At 41.1% G+C, this 18,079-nt stretch overlaps 1 protein-coding gene across 2 annotated transcripts in view; it reads right to left on the bottom strand.

The window, feature by feature from the left end:
* Nucleotides 1–18,079, bottom strand: part of LOC112151407 (partitioning defective 3 homolog) — a 438,282-nt gene that overhangs the window by 239,862 nt on the left and 180,341 nt on the right. For both annotated transcript variants that reach the window (XM_024280344.2, XM_024280343.2), the window contains exons 6-7: nucleotides 5,204–5,310; nucleotides 4,623–4,706 (exon numbers count right to left, since the gene is read on the bottom strand). In XM_024280344.2, coding sequence (XP_024136112.1) covers nucleotides 4,623–4,706; nucleotides 5,204–5,310 — 191 coding nt within the window. The remainder of the gene's footprint in view (nucleotides 1–4,622; nucleotides 4,707–5,203; nucleotides 5,311–18,079) is intronic.

The following is an 18,079-nucleotide window of genomic DNA, read 5'->3' as shown; positions in this document are numbered from 1 at the left end:
GCAGTTTTACTCCACCTTGTGGCTGCAGCACAGAGGAGCTGATTTCAAGGAGGCCACCTGCTCTCCTCCACAGACTTTAATCAAATAATAATTCCAATCAGAATCAGTTTATGCAAGGCAATTACAGCCGGAGTTTGTTTACAATTGAAACTAGCCACAGAACTAGATGTTCATTAAGCTGGAAGAGTGGTTTTGTTTGGATGGAGTTCTTTAAAGACCCACTACAATGAAAATTGTGCATTTTTTTTTAGGATTTTTCTGACGATGGAGGATATATATATATATATATATATATATATATATATATATATATATATATATATATATATATAAATAAGAATAAAATTGCATTTCTGAGTGTCTCTTTATTCAAATTGCTGTGAATCAGAAGCAGACATAAAATGCAGTTTAAAAAAAAGTGTATTTGTGTCATAGAAAAAAATACAGTGGGCGGCCCACAAGCTCCCTACCCCGGTCTATTATGATGCATCTGCTGGTAGACGACTTTCTATGTACATATTTGTTTTCCTTGTCTAAGTTTTGGCTCAAAACTGGATAGCTCCTCTTTTGTTGCAGGTTAGGGATGGGAGGTGCTGTAATCTAACAAGAGAGCGTGTAAACCAGGGGTGTCAAACATTGGGCCCAAAAAGCCGCATCCCACCAACCAGATGGTTTAATCCAGCACAGTCATGAAGGGAAAAAAAATTTAAGGATGTGAAAAAAAGAGGCAAGTTTCAAGCCCATTCCTGTGGCGAGTTATGGTTCTTTAAAGAAATCACTGCAATATGCAATTCCACCACTAGGGGAAGCAAAGGAAAAGAAATACCAGCATAACAAGAAATCAAGAAACAACATTTCTTTGCAAGTGCGTTAGGTTCCCTGCTAGCCTCACTGCCGTTTAGTTGCTATAAAAATGATCAGATGTTATAGCACAATTACTTAAAAATACGTGATTGGGCTACTAGGTTGGTTGACGTATTTTTTCCGACTGAGAAAAAAAACAAAAACAAAGCTACAGATAATAAGATGACCATAGGGCATTTTGCTATTACATTACTGGGCCGGCCCACCTGAGATCAGACGGGTTGAATTTTGGCCTCTGAATCAAAATGACTTTGACACCCCTGGTGTAAACAGAAAGCTTTCAGCAACAGGAAGTAAAATGGGCGGCGGACTTGGCTACAACTTGGGGGCAAATTTCTAATGAAGTACTACCGCTCTGCAGAAACTTTTTTTTATTTTGGCTAAAAACGCTTTTAAATTAGATCGAATGATGACTGTCGTGGGACTTCAAAGCAATTTCCAAACCCGTGATACCCGTTCTTGAACACGCTACCAACGTGACTATGAAATCCGAGTCCCTGATTGGTCAAAGTTCAATCTGGAAACGCACATACCTTGGGAACGTGTTTCGTACATAGAGTCTGAAGACGATCGTAGAAACTTAAGTAGTGTCACGTGCATGAAAGAGTTTTGAAGACGAAAGCACATAATGTACATTTACACTTGTTTAAATACATATATTTTTTTATTGAAACTGGTTGCTTGGACTCATGTTTCTGAGGACGACGTGAACGTTACTTTAGGGCTGATCGGCAGCGATGTCTGTGAGGAAAAAGTAATCGGTCACACACTTTTTAGATTTAAGCTTCAGTTTGAGAGCTCTCTCCTGTCAGTGCAGATCACGGACGCCTCCAGGTTCTAGATGGTTGCATGGTTTTATTTTGGTTTTCTTTCTTCTCTTCCTGACCCCTCTGGCCCTGGTCTAGACACTAATGACAGCCCGCCAAGCCTAATGTCTCTCCTCCCAGCCAATAGCACACAGGAAAGAGCCGCATCAGGCCATTAACATCAACCCACTGAGCAGACACTAAGTCTTATCATGGCTGGATTTAATTGAAGGCTCTGATAGCTATTAGCACTGACCAAAGCTGATGGAGAGGAAACTTACTGGAAATGCAGCATTACTCATGTCCCATACCATGGTGTCTGATTTTGTTTTATCTTAGGTTTTGTTTATATTGCACAGGACATCCTATTATAAGTATTGTCAGAGATTTTGAACAACAATTCTAATAACAATTTTAAAGAATATATATTTTATTTCTATTGATTGTTCTTGGCATTACAGGAAATCATGAATAAGGACACAGATAATTAATTTTCAAATTTCATTTGCAAGTTGCTTAGAATTTAAAGGAACAATTTTTAAAAATAAACCAAAAAAACTATTCTTGCTCAATATCTGTCGACTTATGAAGCTCTTATAGTTTTAACCATTAAAACCAATTACAACATAGATGCTTTAATGGTGGTACTGTTTAGGTTAAAAATTATGAAGAATACCAAAAAAGTTGCATAATTTTGATAAGGTATGCCTTAAAACTATATTCTAAAGAGTGAAACCAGCCACATCTTAAAGACATTGAAATTGCACAAAAAATGCGTGAAGAACAGTAGTGTTTTTTAACCTGATGAAAGCCTTAGTCACATGTACCCTTGTAGGGAGGGGTTGACCCCTAGGGTGCAGCAGGTTTTTGGGTTGTCCGGGCCCAGGTCGCCTCTTAAGAGGACCGTAGGTGAGTTTTCCATTGAGTTCCCCTGGGACTTGAATGACCATTTTAAGGGACATCATGAAAATGGAATGTACGATTGTTGTATGTGTTATAAGTGTATCTTGAAGTATTTGTGTGGCTATAGTCGGTGTAAGTTGAATCCGTTTATGGGCGATGCTTTTGTACAGTACCCTTACGCCACATTCTAGTCATCAGTAAGGTGCGAGTACTGGACCCTTGTTGACTTTATGAGAATGCCATATGCATGCATGCATACATGATACAAAAGTATCAGTAGGACGCCTGGGAGATGCCTGCACAAACTACACCTTGATTTCTAATTTACTAATTTCTAACAGTCAGGATGCACCAAAAGTGCCCCTCATTTCTGACGTGAACAGCTCTAATCGGCCCCTTGCTCAATTTGTAGGATCTAATCAATAAAAAATCCGTAAGACAGACTAGTGTCTCACCTATTTAATTCTTACTTACGATGCGTGTTGTCAAGTGTGCACTACAACCTGTCTTCTGGAGCATGGCCATAGAAAAAATGTGCATGAACATTTTAACTCTACAGGTTCACCAAGTGGTCTACGACCTTACTATTTTGAACCTGCATGTCCGGTACAGGTTTGCTAATTTTCTTCCCCGGAGAAAGCCTGTATCTAACCATTACAGCGAATCAGCTTTCACTGATTCACACAGGTAGTTTGGCAGAGAGTTTTATGCCAGATGCCCTTCCTGACACAACCCTGCTGGGCTGGGGACCGGCACAGGGACTTAAGTCCCCTTTTGGTGTGACTAAGGCTTAAGAAAATACAACACATCTGTAATGATTTGGAGTTTGTTATGTTTGCCATTTGAGGACTGTTTTATACCCCAAAATTTGAGCTAAAAAATAAATTTTAAATAAGATGCACTTTAATGACATGGTCAATTTTCTAAAATTTAAATAAAAATTGTTTAAAAGAAGCACAAATGTGTCAGATTGGTGTGTAAACCTAATATCAAAGTGCTTCTTTGTTACTGTAAAATTGAAAGAGAGTTCAGAAAACCTTTGAGAAATGGACTTTCAAAAGAGTTTTCCCATCAAAGTGTTTTCTTTAACTAATTTCTTATAACTGTCTTGACCGACTCTGCAGTAGACAAAGACAAATGGGTGACAGAAGACAAAGTGTCACTGATTTGTAGAGAATTAATGCCCCAATAATCCAGCTCGGAAACACGTGTTGTAGTGAGCATATCTATTCAAAAGTCTTTGTAAACACACTTGGGTTTGTGCGCTCAAAAGTCTCGCAATGATGCGTCTTTCCGCAAGTTTTTTTGTAAGTTTTGGGCTCTACGTCTAAAATACATTAAAAATCAAACCAATTGAACTTTGATCATTAAGAGTAATAATTTGGGAATGGCGTACATAGCACCCTTTTTAAAAACACAAAAGAAAATTGATCATGGAGGAGATGTTAATGATTGTGATTTATTATGAATCCAAGTCTTTTATTTATCGGAATAAAGCTATAAAAGAAAAAGTCTGGAACAAGATTTGCGAGATATCTACTTCTTTGGGCACTACATGCTAAAGGGGCATTCAAGTACTCGCGTTCAGCTCATGCATCACAATCCTGGTATGTATCATTACAGCTAAAAATAGCATCTCAACACTTTTTAATACAGTTAGGACATCAGTGTGCTGACGACCCCCCTCCCTCCCTTCAATGACGTCTTGGGTGGCGCTCTGTCAAAAGCTGTCCCATCTCATCTTCTCTCGCTGCCTTTTCACCTCATCCCCTCCACCCTTCCCCAGAGCTGAGTCGCCACATTCCCCCTTTGGAGGGCTGCCAGTCCCCGAGGCGTACAGCAGGGATCTGTGCTTTACACAGGCTTTTAGTTAGATTACATCTGGCCACTTGCTCTGTCCTTAACTATTTCAAGAATAACCATAAACTGGACTGCATTCCTTTTCTTGAACTCTGTCAGAGGCTCTCCTTATCGGTCAAAAGTATTTAAAAAAATCACATATAAGCATTTTTTGTACAGTAAGCAGCTTTCAGACAGTCTTCATTTTACCTGACATCCTGTGAACTGAAGGGGACCACGTGGATCCCCAGGGGGCCCCCATTGTTGGACACTTCGACCGGCTTGAGCATGCTTCTGCAGGACGGTGATGGATCACGACAGCAGGAAGAGGACAGGAAAGAGAGGGGGGGGGACATGCAGGAATAAAACATATATATATATATAAATGGGGAAGCATATATGAGAAAAAAAACAATACAGTCAAACATGACGGGAGGCTGATAAGGACGAAGGGGGTGGGAGGACTGCATCGTGTTGCGCCTATAAAGTCATCCATCACAAAGTACGGCCAGCGGACCCCCGGGTCGATTAAACGGAGATTCCAATTATGTGATTAAGATCAGGCTGCATTAAGAAAACAAATTAATTGAAAAAAGTGTAAAGGGAGGGAGGGGGATTATTTGCGCAGATAGACGTGAAGACAAATGAACGTCATCGCACGTGTGTGCCATGTTGCTCCAAGGAGGAGCTCCTCGGCCTTAGTGTGTGTGATTGTTTCTACGTGTCTTTGTAGGCATGACTAAAAAAGTTTATAGTTGTACACCAATAGACAGATTTGGAAGCTCACTCACTCAAAACTTAGGAAAGGTGAATGATCCAGGGAGGAGTCTGCCCTCCCGACGGGCTCGGTCCGCTCAATCCGTCGCTCCTGCGTGCTTTGCTCCTCTGCCTCGTCTTCCTGGAGACGAAAAAACCCAAAAACCTCCATTAACCCTGTACAATACATCAAAGGAATGACATAAAATCTTTGAAATTTTAACCTCTAATGAAATCCACAAATATATAATATATATATCAATGTAACTGTTTCATAAAGAATTATTTATGAACAAATTTCACATTTTTTTCAATACAGAAAGTAAAGGAATAACAGTGGTTGAGTTATTCTCACCATAAAGTTTTAAAAATTACCCAAATTTTTCCTGCTAAAAATGTTTTTGAGATTTCATGGGGGCAGCCATTTTGAAATTAGCAGGAAAAGCCCTTCTACTGCCCCTAGTGGAATAACTATGAACTACAGGACAGAAAACATGAATTAGTTATATATATATATAGGTTATTAAATGCCTATTACCAAAGAAAATTGTGTGTTTGGTGTTTGGTCAGCATTTGTCTTATGATGGAGTACATATATGAAGAAAATCAAGATAAAAATAGCATTTCTGGGTATTTATTTATTTATTCATTCAAATAGTTGGAAATCATGGGGCAGATGAAACAATACAGCTTAAAAAGTTTGTGTTTTTTATGTAGAAAATATGATAGATTGGGCAACGGTGATGCATTCATTGGTAGATGACTAGATTCATGACTAGATAGCTCCAGTTTTGCTCGCCATTTTTTATTGCACAGATAATGTTAGGTTGGGCCCAGAGAATATGTAAACAGTGAGCTCTCAGGAACGGTAGGGGAAGAGGGCTGGGTCTCTTTGTGTCAACGGTCATGCCCACCACTCAGAGGCAGATTTCTACCGAACTACTGCCGCTCTGCAGGCACTATGTCCTAGAAAAGGGCCCAGGTTAATTGATTTTGGCTAAAAATAACATAATCATAATAAAAAAACACTTTAGAATTAATCAAAAGATGATCTGAGTAGGACTTTAACCTCAGCATGAGTATCCTTCCACTATGTTTCCAAATATCTAAAATTACAGCTTCCTTTCAAAACTAAAGACGTGATGATGATGAGGAAAGTTTTCCACAAGTAAAATAAAAAGACTTGTAAAAAAAAAAAAATCACATAACGGGTGTGGAGCAGATGTCTTTGAAGGAAAAGACTCCAACTTAGGAAAAAAAAAAAAAAAAACGGAAGACAGTCGTCTTCCTTCAGGTCCATTAGGCAGCAGAACTCGCTTTTAGACATCTGATGACTTAACTAGGTGCTGGTATGAGGGAATGGCTTCGTGCTGTCTTTAATGGGGGATAAAAATCTTCATTAATACGTGGTATAAAGCGGGTGGGGCGCCTGCACACGGTCGTGACATCCTACATGTAACGGAGGCGGGAGAGGTTCATCTTCCTTTAATCATCGTTTGAAGCTTTCGTGAAGCTCTTGAGCATCAAAGTTCCTCCATTTAACTTGAATTTCAGATTCTGAGTCCTGTTAGTAACTGTGGGGGTGTGTTTATCAGTGTGTGTGTGTTTATCAGTGGGGCTGTGTGAGCTTGTCAGCATTCAGACTGCACATCACCACCTTGGGAGGGTCTGCTGAAACGCTTTGTTAGCCTCTGCTATTTCCCCGCCCTCACCTCTCACCTTTTCTTTTTTCCGTGTCTTTGACTAAAATGTCAACCCCCCCTAAAAAAAAAAAAAAAAAGAAAAGAAAAAAGGTGCAGTTGGGTGAAGGTGGAGGTGGGGGGCTCTACAGTTTCTTTATGGAAATCGATTCAATCCCTTTTTAAAGTCGGAGATGTCTTTGGCGACGCTGGCAGGTGACGTCTTCAATTTATTTATTACAGTCTGGGGGTAAAAGGGGGTGGGATAGGGGGGGTGGAGGCCATGAAATTTTCATCTGCTGTCTCCCTTAGAAAGACCTCACTCCACCTGTCTGCTCTCCAAGCGTCCAGTGTGAAGTCGCCCGCCGACCCCCTGCCTTTAATTACATGTCAGTTGAGGTGGCGGGTGTCTTCAGGGGAGGGGGGCTCTTATTCACAAAGCTTTCATATGAAGAAAGCTCAAGAGTGCGGGCCGGACTCGGCTTCTTTAACACAGACCTCTATACCCCCGGCACAGGGGACTGGGCCACCTGTGGTAAATCCATACATAAAGATGGAGATGGGGGGGGTGAAATGAGTACAGATGGATAAATACTGCATGAAGACTGAATAAATAAGACAAGGTGAACTGAGATCTGAGTGCAAAGGAAAAGAAAAAAATGTGACTGGAAGAAAAGGTCAATATTGAGGAAAGAAATGGAGAAGATGACAGTTTTTTTTTCTAGTAACCAGCAGAGGCTGAGCTAAGGGGGGCTATGGGGCCCCGTCCTGTAATTTCTGATAACATATTAGCATCATTATCGACAAAGATTAAGAAATCATCAATAAAATGTTTTAAGGAAAAGTTGAGTAGAATAAAACAATAGAGTGTATTCAGTTTTTTTTTTCCTTTTGGTTTAATGTGCAAAACCTACCCAAAAACCCAAAGAAAAGAAAATACGGGATAAAAACATCATAAGACCAAAAAAATGATGAATGAAACGAGAAGTATTTATTTATTAAAGAATGAAAGCTTATATATAAAAAAAATAAAAAAAAAATTATAAGGATTCAGTTATCCGAGCTAATGCACTATAGATACTAAATTTTTCCATCTAAATTTGTGATGTTTCTTTGTAAAAAAAAAGCTGTTAATGTGTTGCAGCTTTTAGCTGAGACGTGCTGACATAATATTTAGCTAAAGCAAATAACACATCACAGCTCTCGCTGGTGCAGCTTTTATTTCCCTGTGTTAACAGTGAGTTTCTCTGCAGTTTCTGGATGCACTAGAAGCCTTTGCTGTGAAAGGACATGTGGAACATGTAATTATAGTGATTGGTTAAGATAAAAAAAGGCATCTGATCATCTAACCATGAAATATTAGTCATTAGTCTTAGACAAATTTGGCTGAGGAAATTACAATGAGAAAGTTTCACTTTAATCCTTTTTTTTATTTTGTTGCTAAAAGCAATTCCAAAACAAAGATCTAAAGTGTACAGAAAAAAATCTAAATGTGTAAATTAAAAAACAAAACAAAGACAAACTTAAAACAATGAAAAAATCATGCAAAAATAAATAAAAAACTAAAAACAAGCAAACCCAGACATCAATTTACTGTATTCCTAGGTGTGTCACAAATATTTGGTTTAAATTTAAATAAAAACTATGTTAAAGGTGGGTCGGTGTCATTCCTACACCATAGTAAACTGTGTGTTTTTCTTGCGTTGAGTGGGAGTCCATCTTGTTGGACCTAATCCGAATTCTTCCTTCCTCCGTTTGAAGGGCCATTTGTAGTTCATATCTCTCTGTTTGGAGGGTTAAATGTAGAGGTAGGAAAAGGAAGAATTTGGTTTGGGCCAAAGTTTACATTGTCTTCCCTCCTCTGGCTTCTAGAGATGTGTTTTTTCTTTTTTTTCTGTCACACCCAGTTTGTCCTGTTCTTTTTGCTCGTAGTCCCTAAGCCCTCTCTTTCCTCACTGAGTCATTGTTAAATGCAGGTTTTGTGTCTTTAATTATGTTGTTTTTGCAGTTACGGAGTTAAACTTTCATCGTCCATGGTGAAAACGGATGCGTCTTAAGATGTTACCTAGAGCGTTATCGTGTATGCAATCTCTGTGTTACCAGTGAGCATGTCACCTTAAATATAAAGTAAAATGTAATGAAATATTATTTTGTAAATTTTAGTTCAAAACCTGAATCTGTGTAATGTTTCGCCAGTGTCATCAAATTGTTGCGTTGGCAGAAAGGAAATAAAACTCATGTACAAATCTTGCATTGCAATTTGTAGGGACGGAGGTCTGCACTAGCAGACATGATAGAGGCAGTGTAAAAATTCTGCTTGGTTACTAAAACGTTCTATTTTTCACATCGACACAACAAAGACGCAACACAACTGCGAAGTAAAGAAGGCGCAATGCAACAAGGCGCAACGCAACAAAGACACAACAAAGACGCAACGCAACTGCAATCCAATGAAGGCGCAATGCAACGAAAGCACGACGCAACAAGGCACAATGCAACAAAGACGCAATGCAACAAAGACACAAAGAAAGACGGAACGCAAATGCAACACAATGAAGGCGCAATGCAATGAAAGCACAACGCAACAAGGCACAACGCAATGAAGATGCAACAAAGAAGTAGGGCTGCCACGATTAGTCGACTAATCGACGACTAATCGACTATTAAATTAGTCGACGACTAATTTAATAATCGATTAGTCGTTAGCAACAAAGAAGTGACGCAACAAAGACTCGACGCAACAAAGATGAAATGAAGACGTGACGCAACGAAGACGGGACGCAACGAAGACGCAGCGCAACGAAGACGCGGTGCAACGAAGACACACCTTGGATGGACCAGTGTAAATCAGGCAGTAGGGTCAATAAGGTAACAGGTCTTGTTTTGCTTCTAAAAACAGGAAAAGTACTTGCATCAAGTTAATACCACAAGTCCATCTTTCTACTCAATTCTATCTTGAAATGACATGTACATTTTGGTTGATATTTGTGCCCTACGTATGGTAAGATTTAATTTTCTCCAGACACAGTTAATCGACGTCAACTATGTAGGGGGCAGAAGACGCAGAATCACAAGTTATATAGCCCCGGTTGTGAACCTCATAGGGGCGGCCATAGTGCATCGGTAGAGCAGCCAACTTTTGATAATTACATTGCAGGTTTGGTTCCCCCTCTGTCTGCCCATGTGTTGTCGTGTTATTGAGCAAAACACTCAACCCCACAATTGTCCAGGTGGTTATAGGTTGTCGCCAGTATTGGGCAGTGTGTGAGTGTGTGTATGCATGGGTGAATGGGACGGTAACTGTAAAAAAACACTTACTGTTCACCATTTTACCTTTCATGCACAGTGAACATGGTGTAATCATGATTCAGGTGCAGTTTTTGGACCAAAACAAAACTATGATTATGTTCCAAATGAAAGCAGAGAATGTTTGGCAGAAAAGAACATACTTTGTTTAAAAAGCTTTTTTGGTAGAGATGGATTTAGCAATGGATTACAAACTAGTGATGAGACATCTATGTAGTCAGGTGTAAACAAGGTTGTTGACCTCTCAGCAGAGTGGTTGTAGAGTCTCTCTATTACTGAAAAAGAGTCTCTTTGAGTTAGGGCAAGCCTGTTCCCTTTTATTTATTTGCCCCAATTTTAGATCTCTTCTTGGGTCGATGGCAAATTTGAGCTATAAGTGTTAGAAAAGGGAAGATGCATCCATGTCGTATTGCAGGTTCATTTCCTCCTTTCTTGATCTATCCATCCCTATGAACTCCCTCTTCTCTACAAACCCTCCATTTCCTCCTCCTCCGAGTGCTTTTAGCACCCTGTTGATCCCTTGGTAACCAGCGGAGTGGGAATGCAACAGGGCTTTTCAGCTCCTCGGAGGTTCTCCCTCCTAGTCTGCTCTCTTTTTTGCCCTCTGGCCACATCCATCCCTCCATCCTATAGCCCTATCTCCTCCTGCCATGCCGCGGCGGGTGCCTGAACGGGGGCCAAAAAATTCCAACAGCGTCTTTTGACAATACAAAAAAAAAAAGGGAAGCAATATCAACAGTTATGGGTTTGGCAAGCAGACAGCTGCAGCATTAGATTATTGGGAATCGAGTAAGTGAGAGCGACAGAGGAATACAGGGTTGGTGGAGGAGACAGAAAGCTGCAAAGTGCAGAGCCTTGTTAGCTTCAAATGCACTGGCAGGTTCGAGACAGGGGAGAGGGCCAAAGGGGAAAAAAGAGGAGCAGGAGGAAGGGAAGGAGCATCTGTTTGGTCAGGAGGGGGAACTCTAGGAACGCATACTGTTCGAAGGCGGGGGGCAAAGGCAGCATGTTTAAGGAGCTGTCAAGCCCCATCAACCGTCGTCCTTAAGAAGCCCCACTGTAACTGTGGGTGTGTACACGTGTCACGCCGTTACCCAAGGCCACGTACAGCATGTAGCTGTTAGGCTAAGGGGGTGCATGCCCACCCAGCCCCCCTTCTGTGAACACATTTGGCATCAAGGGCTTAACAAGGACTTGCTCGAAGGTTGGAACTGCTGGTGTGTTTGTGGTAACTCCTCTTCCTTCATGGCGGAGGTCCACATCTGTGTGACAGCTTCATGTGCCGAGCAGGTCCCCGTTGCTGTTTCTCACGCTCTTTTTAAAATGAGTTATGTCCAAAACAAGAGAAACCAGTGACCGCAACGTGTTAGCACTGGGTTTTCATATGAGAAAAGACGAAGAAAATCACTAAAGAGGCTGGCCCTTGATCCCAATTTGACCAGGCAAATCTGGAAACATTAATAGAGCCGGGTGGCATATGGCCCTTACAAAAATAATACAAATAATAGTAACATGTGAGAAGAATTGGCTGCTAACTAATATAAAAACAGCCAAGTTGGAGACATTTCCTGTACCTTTCAAAAGGTTAAGAACCCTTAATTGTACCCTCATTAGCTCCAGTTATTGCAGTTCGGCGAAACACTGTACAAAATACAAGACAAGATGAGGCTTCACAGTGCTGCCACGCTACACAATGGCGCTGACATACAAAGACAGCTGCTGGTAATAACTCGTAATGGTCCTATTACAGGTCATTTAACCTAAAAGTACAATTACTAATGCTTTCCCAATTTAACCAGAGCCAAAGCCGTAGCATTTTCAATCAGCAGTTAGAGGAGACTTTATGATGTTGGGCACAAAAATTTTTCACCTGAATTTGAGCTGCGGTTTTCCAGTCTGTTTTCACCAACATGCAAAATGACGACGACCTGGTCAAAGCTTTGTGAACTGTACACGCACAATTTGCCCCTCCATCCATTTAGAGGGAAAACTGTCATTACAGCCAAATGAAGCCCAAACATTTTAATTGAGGTTAAATTGGATGGAACTTTTGCACTCAAAAATTCAGCCCTATTCCGTCTGCCACTGTTAACCATTTGTTGTCCATCACTGAATTGGGCATACAACAAAGATCTATGCCATTAAAATGCTTTTAGGTTCATTTGCATTTTTTTCTGGCAAGACAGATCATTTTATGAAGTGCAAAATTAAGCTCCCACCTATGTTTAAGCACCGGATACACGATTCAATGAAATATTTATTATAGAACACATTTCTTTCTCAGTACAGGGTAACAGTCTAAGTTTTTTTGATACCTGGCAACCTGTTCTCAATCTGGTTTAAAAGACAGACTTTGACTGTGTTGTACCTCATAAAACCTAATAATGAATTGTATGGCTGTCTTCTTTGTAAACTTGCTTTCATTGTTGTGACTATCTGGAGTATTTAGAATGGGGAGGTAGGGACTACGGTATATTGTTTGTTTTGTCTCATATAAATGTAAAACTTAATAAAAAGAATATTTAAAAAAAAGGATTTTGGGTATTATTGATGGCAAATGTGGACAGTCAAAGTCAGTTTATGCTTTGTTGTGTGTCAACACAATGACATTCTGGGATATGACCTATTGTCGAATTACCAAGTTTGGAAAAAACAAAGTGTATTGTTTTTGCAGCTGCACGGGGGTGGGGTTGACCAATACGAATGCTGTGAGTTTTTGGGTTGTCTGAGCCTGTAGAAGGTCGTAAGGAGGACTGGCCGCATCTTAACAGGAGCGCACTTGTGTCTTCCAGTTCCCTTGAAGCTTCTTTAAAATGGAATGAACAATTGTCATGCATGTGGTAAGTGTATCATGAAGTATTTGTAAGACTATAGTAGGTTGCACGCACTAATGATGTAGGTAGGAGTTACTATTATTTGGGGCCCTTACACCACACTATAGTCATTAGTAAACCATTAGTCACAACTGACTGCGACTTACCTATTCCCCCCTTACTTTATCCTTACATGTTGAATAGGTGATACCTATCACTCAAAGCAAACCCATGGAAAAAAGACATTGGTGTTGAAAATGCTGATTGCCACAACCCAACTAATTTAGGAAGTCATTGTATGTCCATCCAATTTCTAAACTCACTTTATTCCCAGTTGGGGTCCCAAAATGGCTAGAGCCAACTGATGGACTTGTGCGAGGTGCCCAAACCAGGGGTGCCCAAATCCAGGCCTTGAGGCTCGGTGTCCAATATATTTTCCAACCAACCTGATCCAGGTAATCAACAGCCAACACATTCTCACTCCCAAGTCATCATATATTGACATGTAGTTAAGGACCCCTTCCCATTAAATCATGGGTCCCCAACCTACTGGCCACGCACCGGTACCCTAACCCGACACCGGACCAGATGCGGTACCGGACCCGAACCGGTACTAGACGCAGTACTGGGTGGGAACAGGACCGGGTTAAGGTTAGGGTATCGGTACCATTGCCCATCCAGTACCGCATCCGGTACTCCATCTGGTACTGCGTCCCGAGGGTTGTGGACCTTTGATTTTACGAACAACCAGCACGTCAAAAGTTGAGTTAGGGACACCCAAAAAGTCAAAAAGTGACACGGAAGGAACCTTAACCAAACGTCAATATGAGACAACTTGGGGATGAGAATGTGTTGGAGCAGCAGATAAAGCAGTGTTTCTGGAAAATCAGAGAGCAGACTGGCCCTCAAAACCTGGATTTGGACACCCCTCTCCTAAACAGTTTGCCAATTCATTGCAGAACCAAGAAGTAACCAGCAGGTGGGAAAGGAATACTGTAAGGACTTCTTTATCTTTACTTAAAACTATATTCATAAGGTTACATTGGTTTACTTGGCATGTTTGAGCTCCTTGAATTATTTCCGACACCTTTGAGTTTAGTAGGGTAGGTAGACACTCTGCTTCCTTTGATCGGATAATGGAATAGTTCTTTTTGGTGGACAAGAGTAAAAGATGTAGAAGATGATAGTTTGAGTTCAAAAATGTTTTGGTCAAGATTCTTACATAGAAAAAATGTTTCTTCTCATTCTACATTCACGTAAAGGCGCATCCGAACCGCCACTCCAAATGAAGTCCATGTAAACACGTAAGTTTGCACTTTTTTGACCGGTGTTGAAAAACTCTTGCGTTCACACAAGTTTTTGAGTCTGTTTTTGCGCTCTATGTGTAAAACACAATTTTAAAAGTTAAACCAAATGGACTTTGATCAATCAGGGACTCTGATTTGGTAGTGACGTATGGGTCAAAAGAAGTGCCAACTGTTTGAAAATCGATCACAAAGAGACATTAAGTTGCCTGCGCAGAATTATGACACCAAGTCTTTCATATATCGGAAACAAACTAAAACAGATAAAGCTTTGCACTGATTCAACATTTTGCACCAAGACTCTTCCATCCATTTTGGGTTGCAACAGTCCAGTCTGCTCACCGAATGCTAATTGTTCGATTTTGAATGCCCATGACATGGCCGATGTGTATGTAACATTAATCCCCAGTCTTGAAATCTGTCCTTGCTTGCTTTAGGGTGAAATGTAATCATTCCATTAAAAGTTTCTGCTCCAACAAAAAACTTGCAGTAAAAGTTGACTTTCTAATGCTGTTAAAGAAATTAGATCATACTGCGCATTTGTACCCATCCCCGTTTTTAGTAGCAAGAATTTAGTAGTAAAAGGCAGACAGCCCTACTTGAAGAGAGACATCCAAAGAAATAAGTCAACATGGTTTTTTTTTCTTGCTGTCTCCTGACTTTTATCTGTCTCTTCCTCTCTGTGTCTGGGCTCCCCACTGTTCAGAATACATCATCTGCTAGTGCCTGTTTTCTATCAAGCCTCAGCTGATCTATCAATGACACAGTTCTCTTTGCCGTTGCAGACTGTATTGTTAAATTGCACTTTGATTAAATTAGGCTTGCTAATTATGAGGACCTAAATCAATCACTAGGTCAATAACCGAGGCACAAAGCGGACAGAGCAGCTCTAGACCTTTTCCAAACCTCATCAATAACAACTGAAACAGGAGCAGGCCGCTCCTGTTGCTGTTAGAGCCGGAGGTTCAAACCCGATAGATAGCTACAAATGTAGTTATCGTTACCGGTGGCTGTCCAGGACACGTCTTAAATCTGAGCTCTGGGAGCAAGGCTTTTGGAGATAGCGGCAAATGTCTCCATTTTAAAGAAATAAAAATCTAACGGAGCACGATGACTCCTCATTTCTGGTTAAGGTGACAGGAGGTGGTTCTGAGCAACCAGTCGGAGGCGCCGGGAGAGCGGCCCCCGCTGAGCGGAGGGTCCCAGCTGAATCCAGGGTATTTACCCATGCATTAAAAAGGAGCTCCGCTGTGCTTTTCACAGATTAATCATCATTTTGAGCTTATTAAGTGGGAGGACAGTCTGCTTTCCAATGCTCCGAACATTTAATCCATCTTTCAAACTGTGAAGGTCAGCGAGTGAGCACTACCCCCGTTGAAATAATAGCGGCGGTTTGAATTTCAATGAAGGCTCCCGTGGATCAGATCTAAGTCGTAATCAAATACAATTTCTTCTTTTTAATTATTTTTAGTAGCCGCTCCTGCAATTAGGAGAGTCAGAATCATGCTGACATATTGAGCTGCGCAGCGGCTGCCAACCAAACTGCACTTCCTGCGTTGCCAAATTTCCATTTGAACCACTTCTTATAACAGTTACTGCAATGCAAATGTTGTTTCGGTGAGCAGTAATTGCAGCACTGCAAAGGGGATGCGGGAAGAGTATCCTCCATTTTCTGTTTGATTTCTGCAACACTCTTTGACCTAAAAGCCTTAATACACTCAACAAGAGGAGAGAAAACTATAAATAAAGGGGAATTGGAGTGAATTATGTTGAACCATGAATAATTTAACGGGGAAAAAAGCTCCAGTACACACTGGAGCACGTTATTACACCGTGTGAACGATCTACTCCACCCGATCAGTCATTGCTCGCTGGTTTGTTTGAGCAGGTAGGGCAGACTCCGAGAGGGGGCCTCATCTGTGGCATCATGGGAGCGCCGTTGGTCGAGGTGGAGGGGGCAGGAAAAAGGTGGGGGCACTTTCAATTTAGTTTTAATTGGAAGCTGGAATTCCTGGATAAGGGGGAAAGACAGAAAAGCCATTTGGCGGAGACGTCGCTCTCAACTGGGGCTAAATGAAGAGGGGCCGCCTGGAGACGGCGGGGCCTGTGGAGGGCCGGTAATGAAGAGAGGTCCCCATAGACTTCGGCACAGTCACAGTAATCAACGAGGAGCAGGGAAGATGAGTGGGGTGTGGGTGCACCGCAGGAGTGCGCTTTAGTGGAGAAAAAGAAATGAGGAGAGGTGGTGGACGTGCAAAGACAAATCGCCCTAAGACTAAACATTGCCGATCCGAAAAAAACAAATAAAAGCTGCAGCTGATAATTTACTTTGCAAATGCAACACAATCACTGATCCGATAAAAGCATCACCTCACAGACGAAGAGGAAAGATTACAGAAAAGATACTGTTTTTTTCTGGCGTCTGGAAACACCCTCCCTGTGTACACGCACTCCTGCATTGCACACACCGAGACTACACTTCAAAGCAGCTGCTTATAATTCAGACACATCAACAGCAGCAGGAGCCACAAACCTGGTGTGCATGAACAGAAGCAAACAAACAGCACATATTTGTATGCTACAACTTTTCGCAAATGCGAAACCCTGTCAGCACGCTCTCTGGTTGAAGTCGCGAATGCATGAACAAATATCTAAGAATTCTGTGATGAAGCCCTGCAGGGGGGAGCTATTCTACACAGAAACCCCCATGGCTGGTGTGCTTACAATCTAAAGAGGATGGGGGGTAAAAAATGGTCAATTCTACGGGCAGTTTTGCTAAAATGAGCCCATTAATGCCCAATGGGTTATTCTGAAGTCATCCAGAGAGTCAAACATCTGTTGTTTTTCTCTTTTGTGGTAGTTCTGGCATTCATTAACTTCTTTAAAAAGAATTTGTTACTTGATTTGCTAAAATAACCCATTAAAATCCTACCCTCTTTTTTCTTGTTAAGCAAAAATAATAAGCTGTGATGTCAATTGTTCCTTAAAAATGGCTGCCAGAGAGAGTCCGTCCACAATGCCATGGATAACTGACTTACAGTGGGTAAAACTACCGATTTTTTTTTTTTTTTTTTTTGTGGTGGGTACACGAAGCTTCATGAAGCATTGAAGCCTTATTGGTTCACTCCAGCGCAACTTTCATTTGCTCTATTAGGACATCTACTGGATCCATCCATCCGTCCGTCCGTCCGTCCGTCCGTCCATCCATCCATCCATCCATCTATCTAACAATATTTTCTTTCACAGCTCTATCTGATATAAGAAAGACTTGGTGCCGTACAATTCCGGCTGGGCATTATCCGCAAATATTCATTGGGACTTCCGAGAAAGAAAAGACACGCTATCCATACGTCACTGCCAAATCAGAGTCCCATATTTGTCAAAGTTCAACTGGTTTAACTTTCAAAGTGCGTTCAATGGGTGCAAGTTCTAAGTAGAAAATAGTCTTAAAAACTTGCACTGCGACGCATAAAAGTACGAGTTTTGCCAAAGGCGATGTGAATGTAGCTTAACCCCCTTAAAACTATCCAAATTGTCTCTAAACTCTCTCTGACCGAAACTCTCCATCAAGCACCTACATTGCGGAAACACCCCCTACTCGGCATATGACTCAAAACAGAACATTACATCACTACTATTTTCTCTCAATGGCCACAACCAAAAAGACCAATGTACAATCATGAACATGTTTTTTTTTCAGAATGTCTAAAAGTGTCTTTCTCAAAGGGCAACATCTGTCTAGAAGACCGGCCGACCAGCGTCTCACACTCCCACTCAAGAGGCTTTCTATTCCTCCATCGTTTAGGTTC

This window comes from Oryzias melastigma, linkage group LG20 (genome assembly GCF_002922805.2).
Source record: "Oryzias melastigma strain HK-1 linkage group LG20, ASM292280v2, whole genome shotgun sequence".
Classification (NCBI taxonomy): Eukaryota; Metazoa; Chordata; class Actinopteri; order Beloniformes; family Adrianichthyidae; genus Oryzias; species Oryzias melastigma.
The sequence above is the reverse complement of the archived record's forward strand: the minus strand, read 5'-3'. Positions and strand labels throughout refer to the sequence as shown.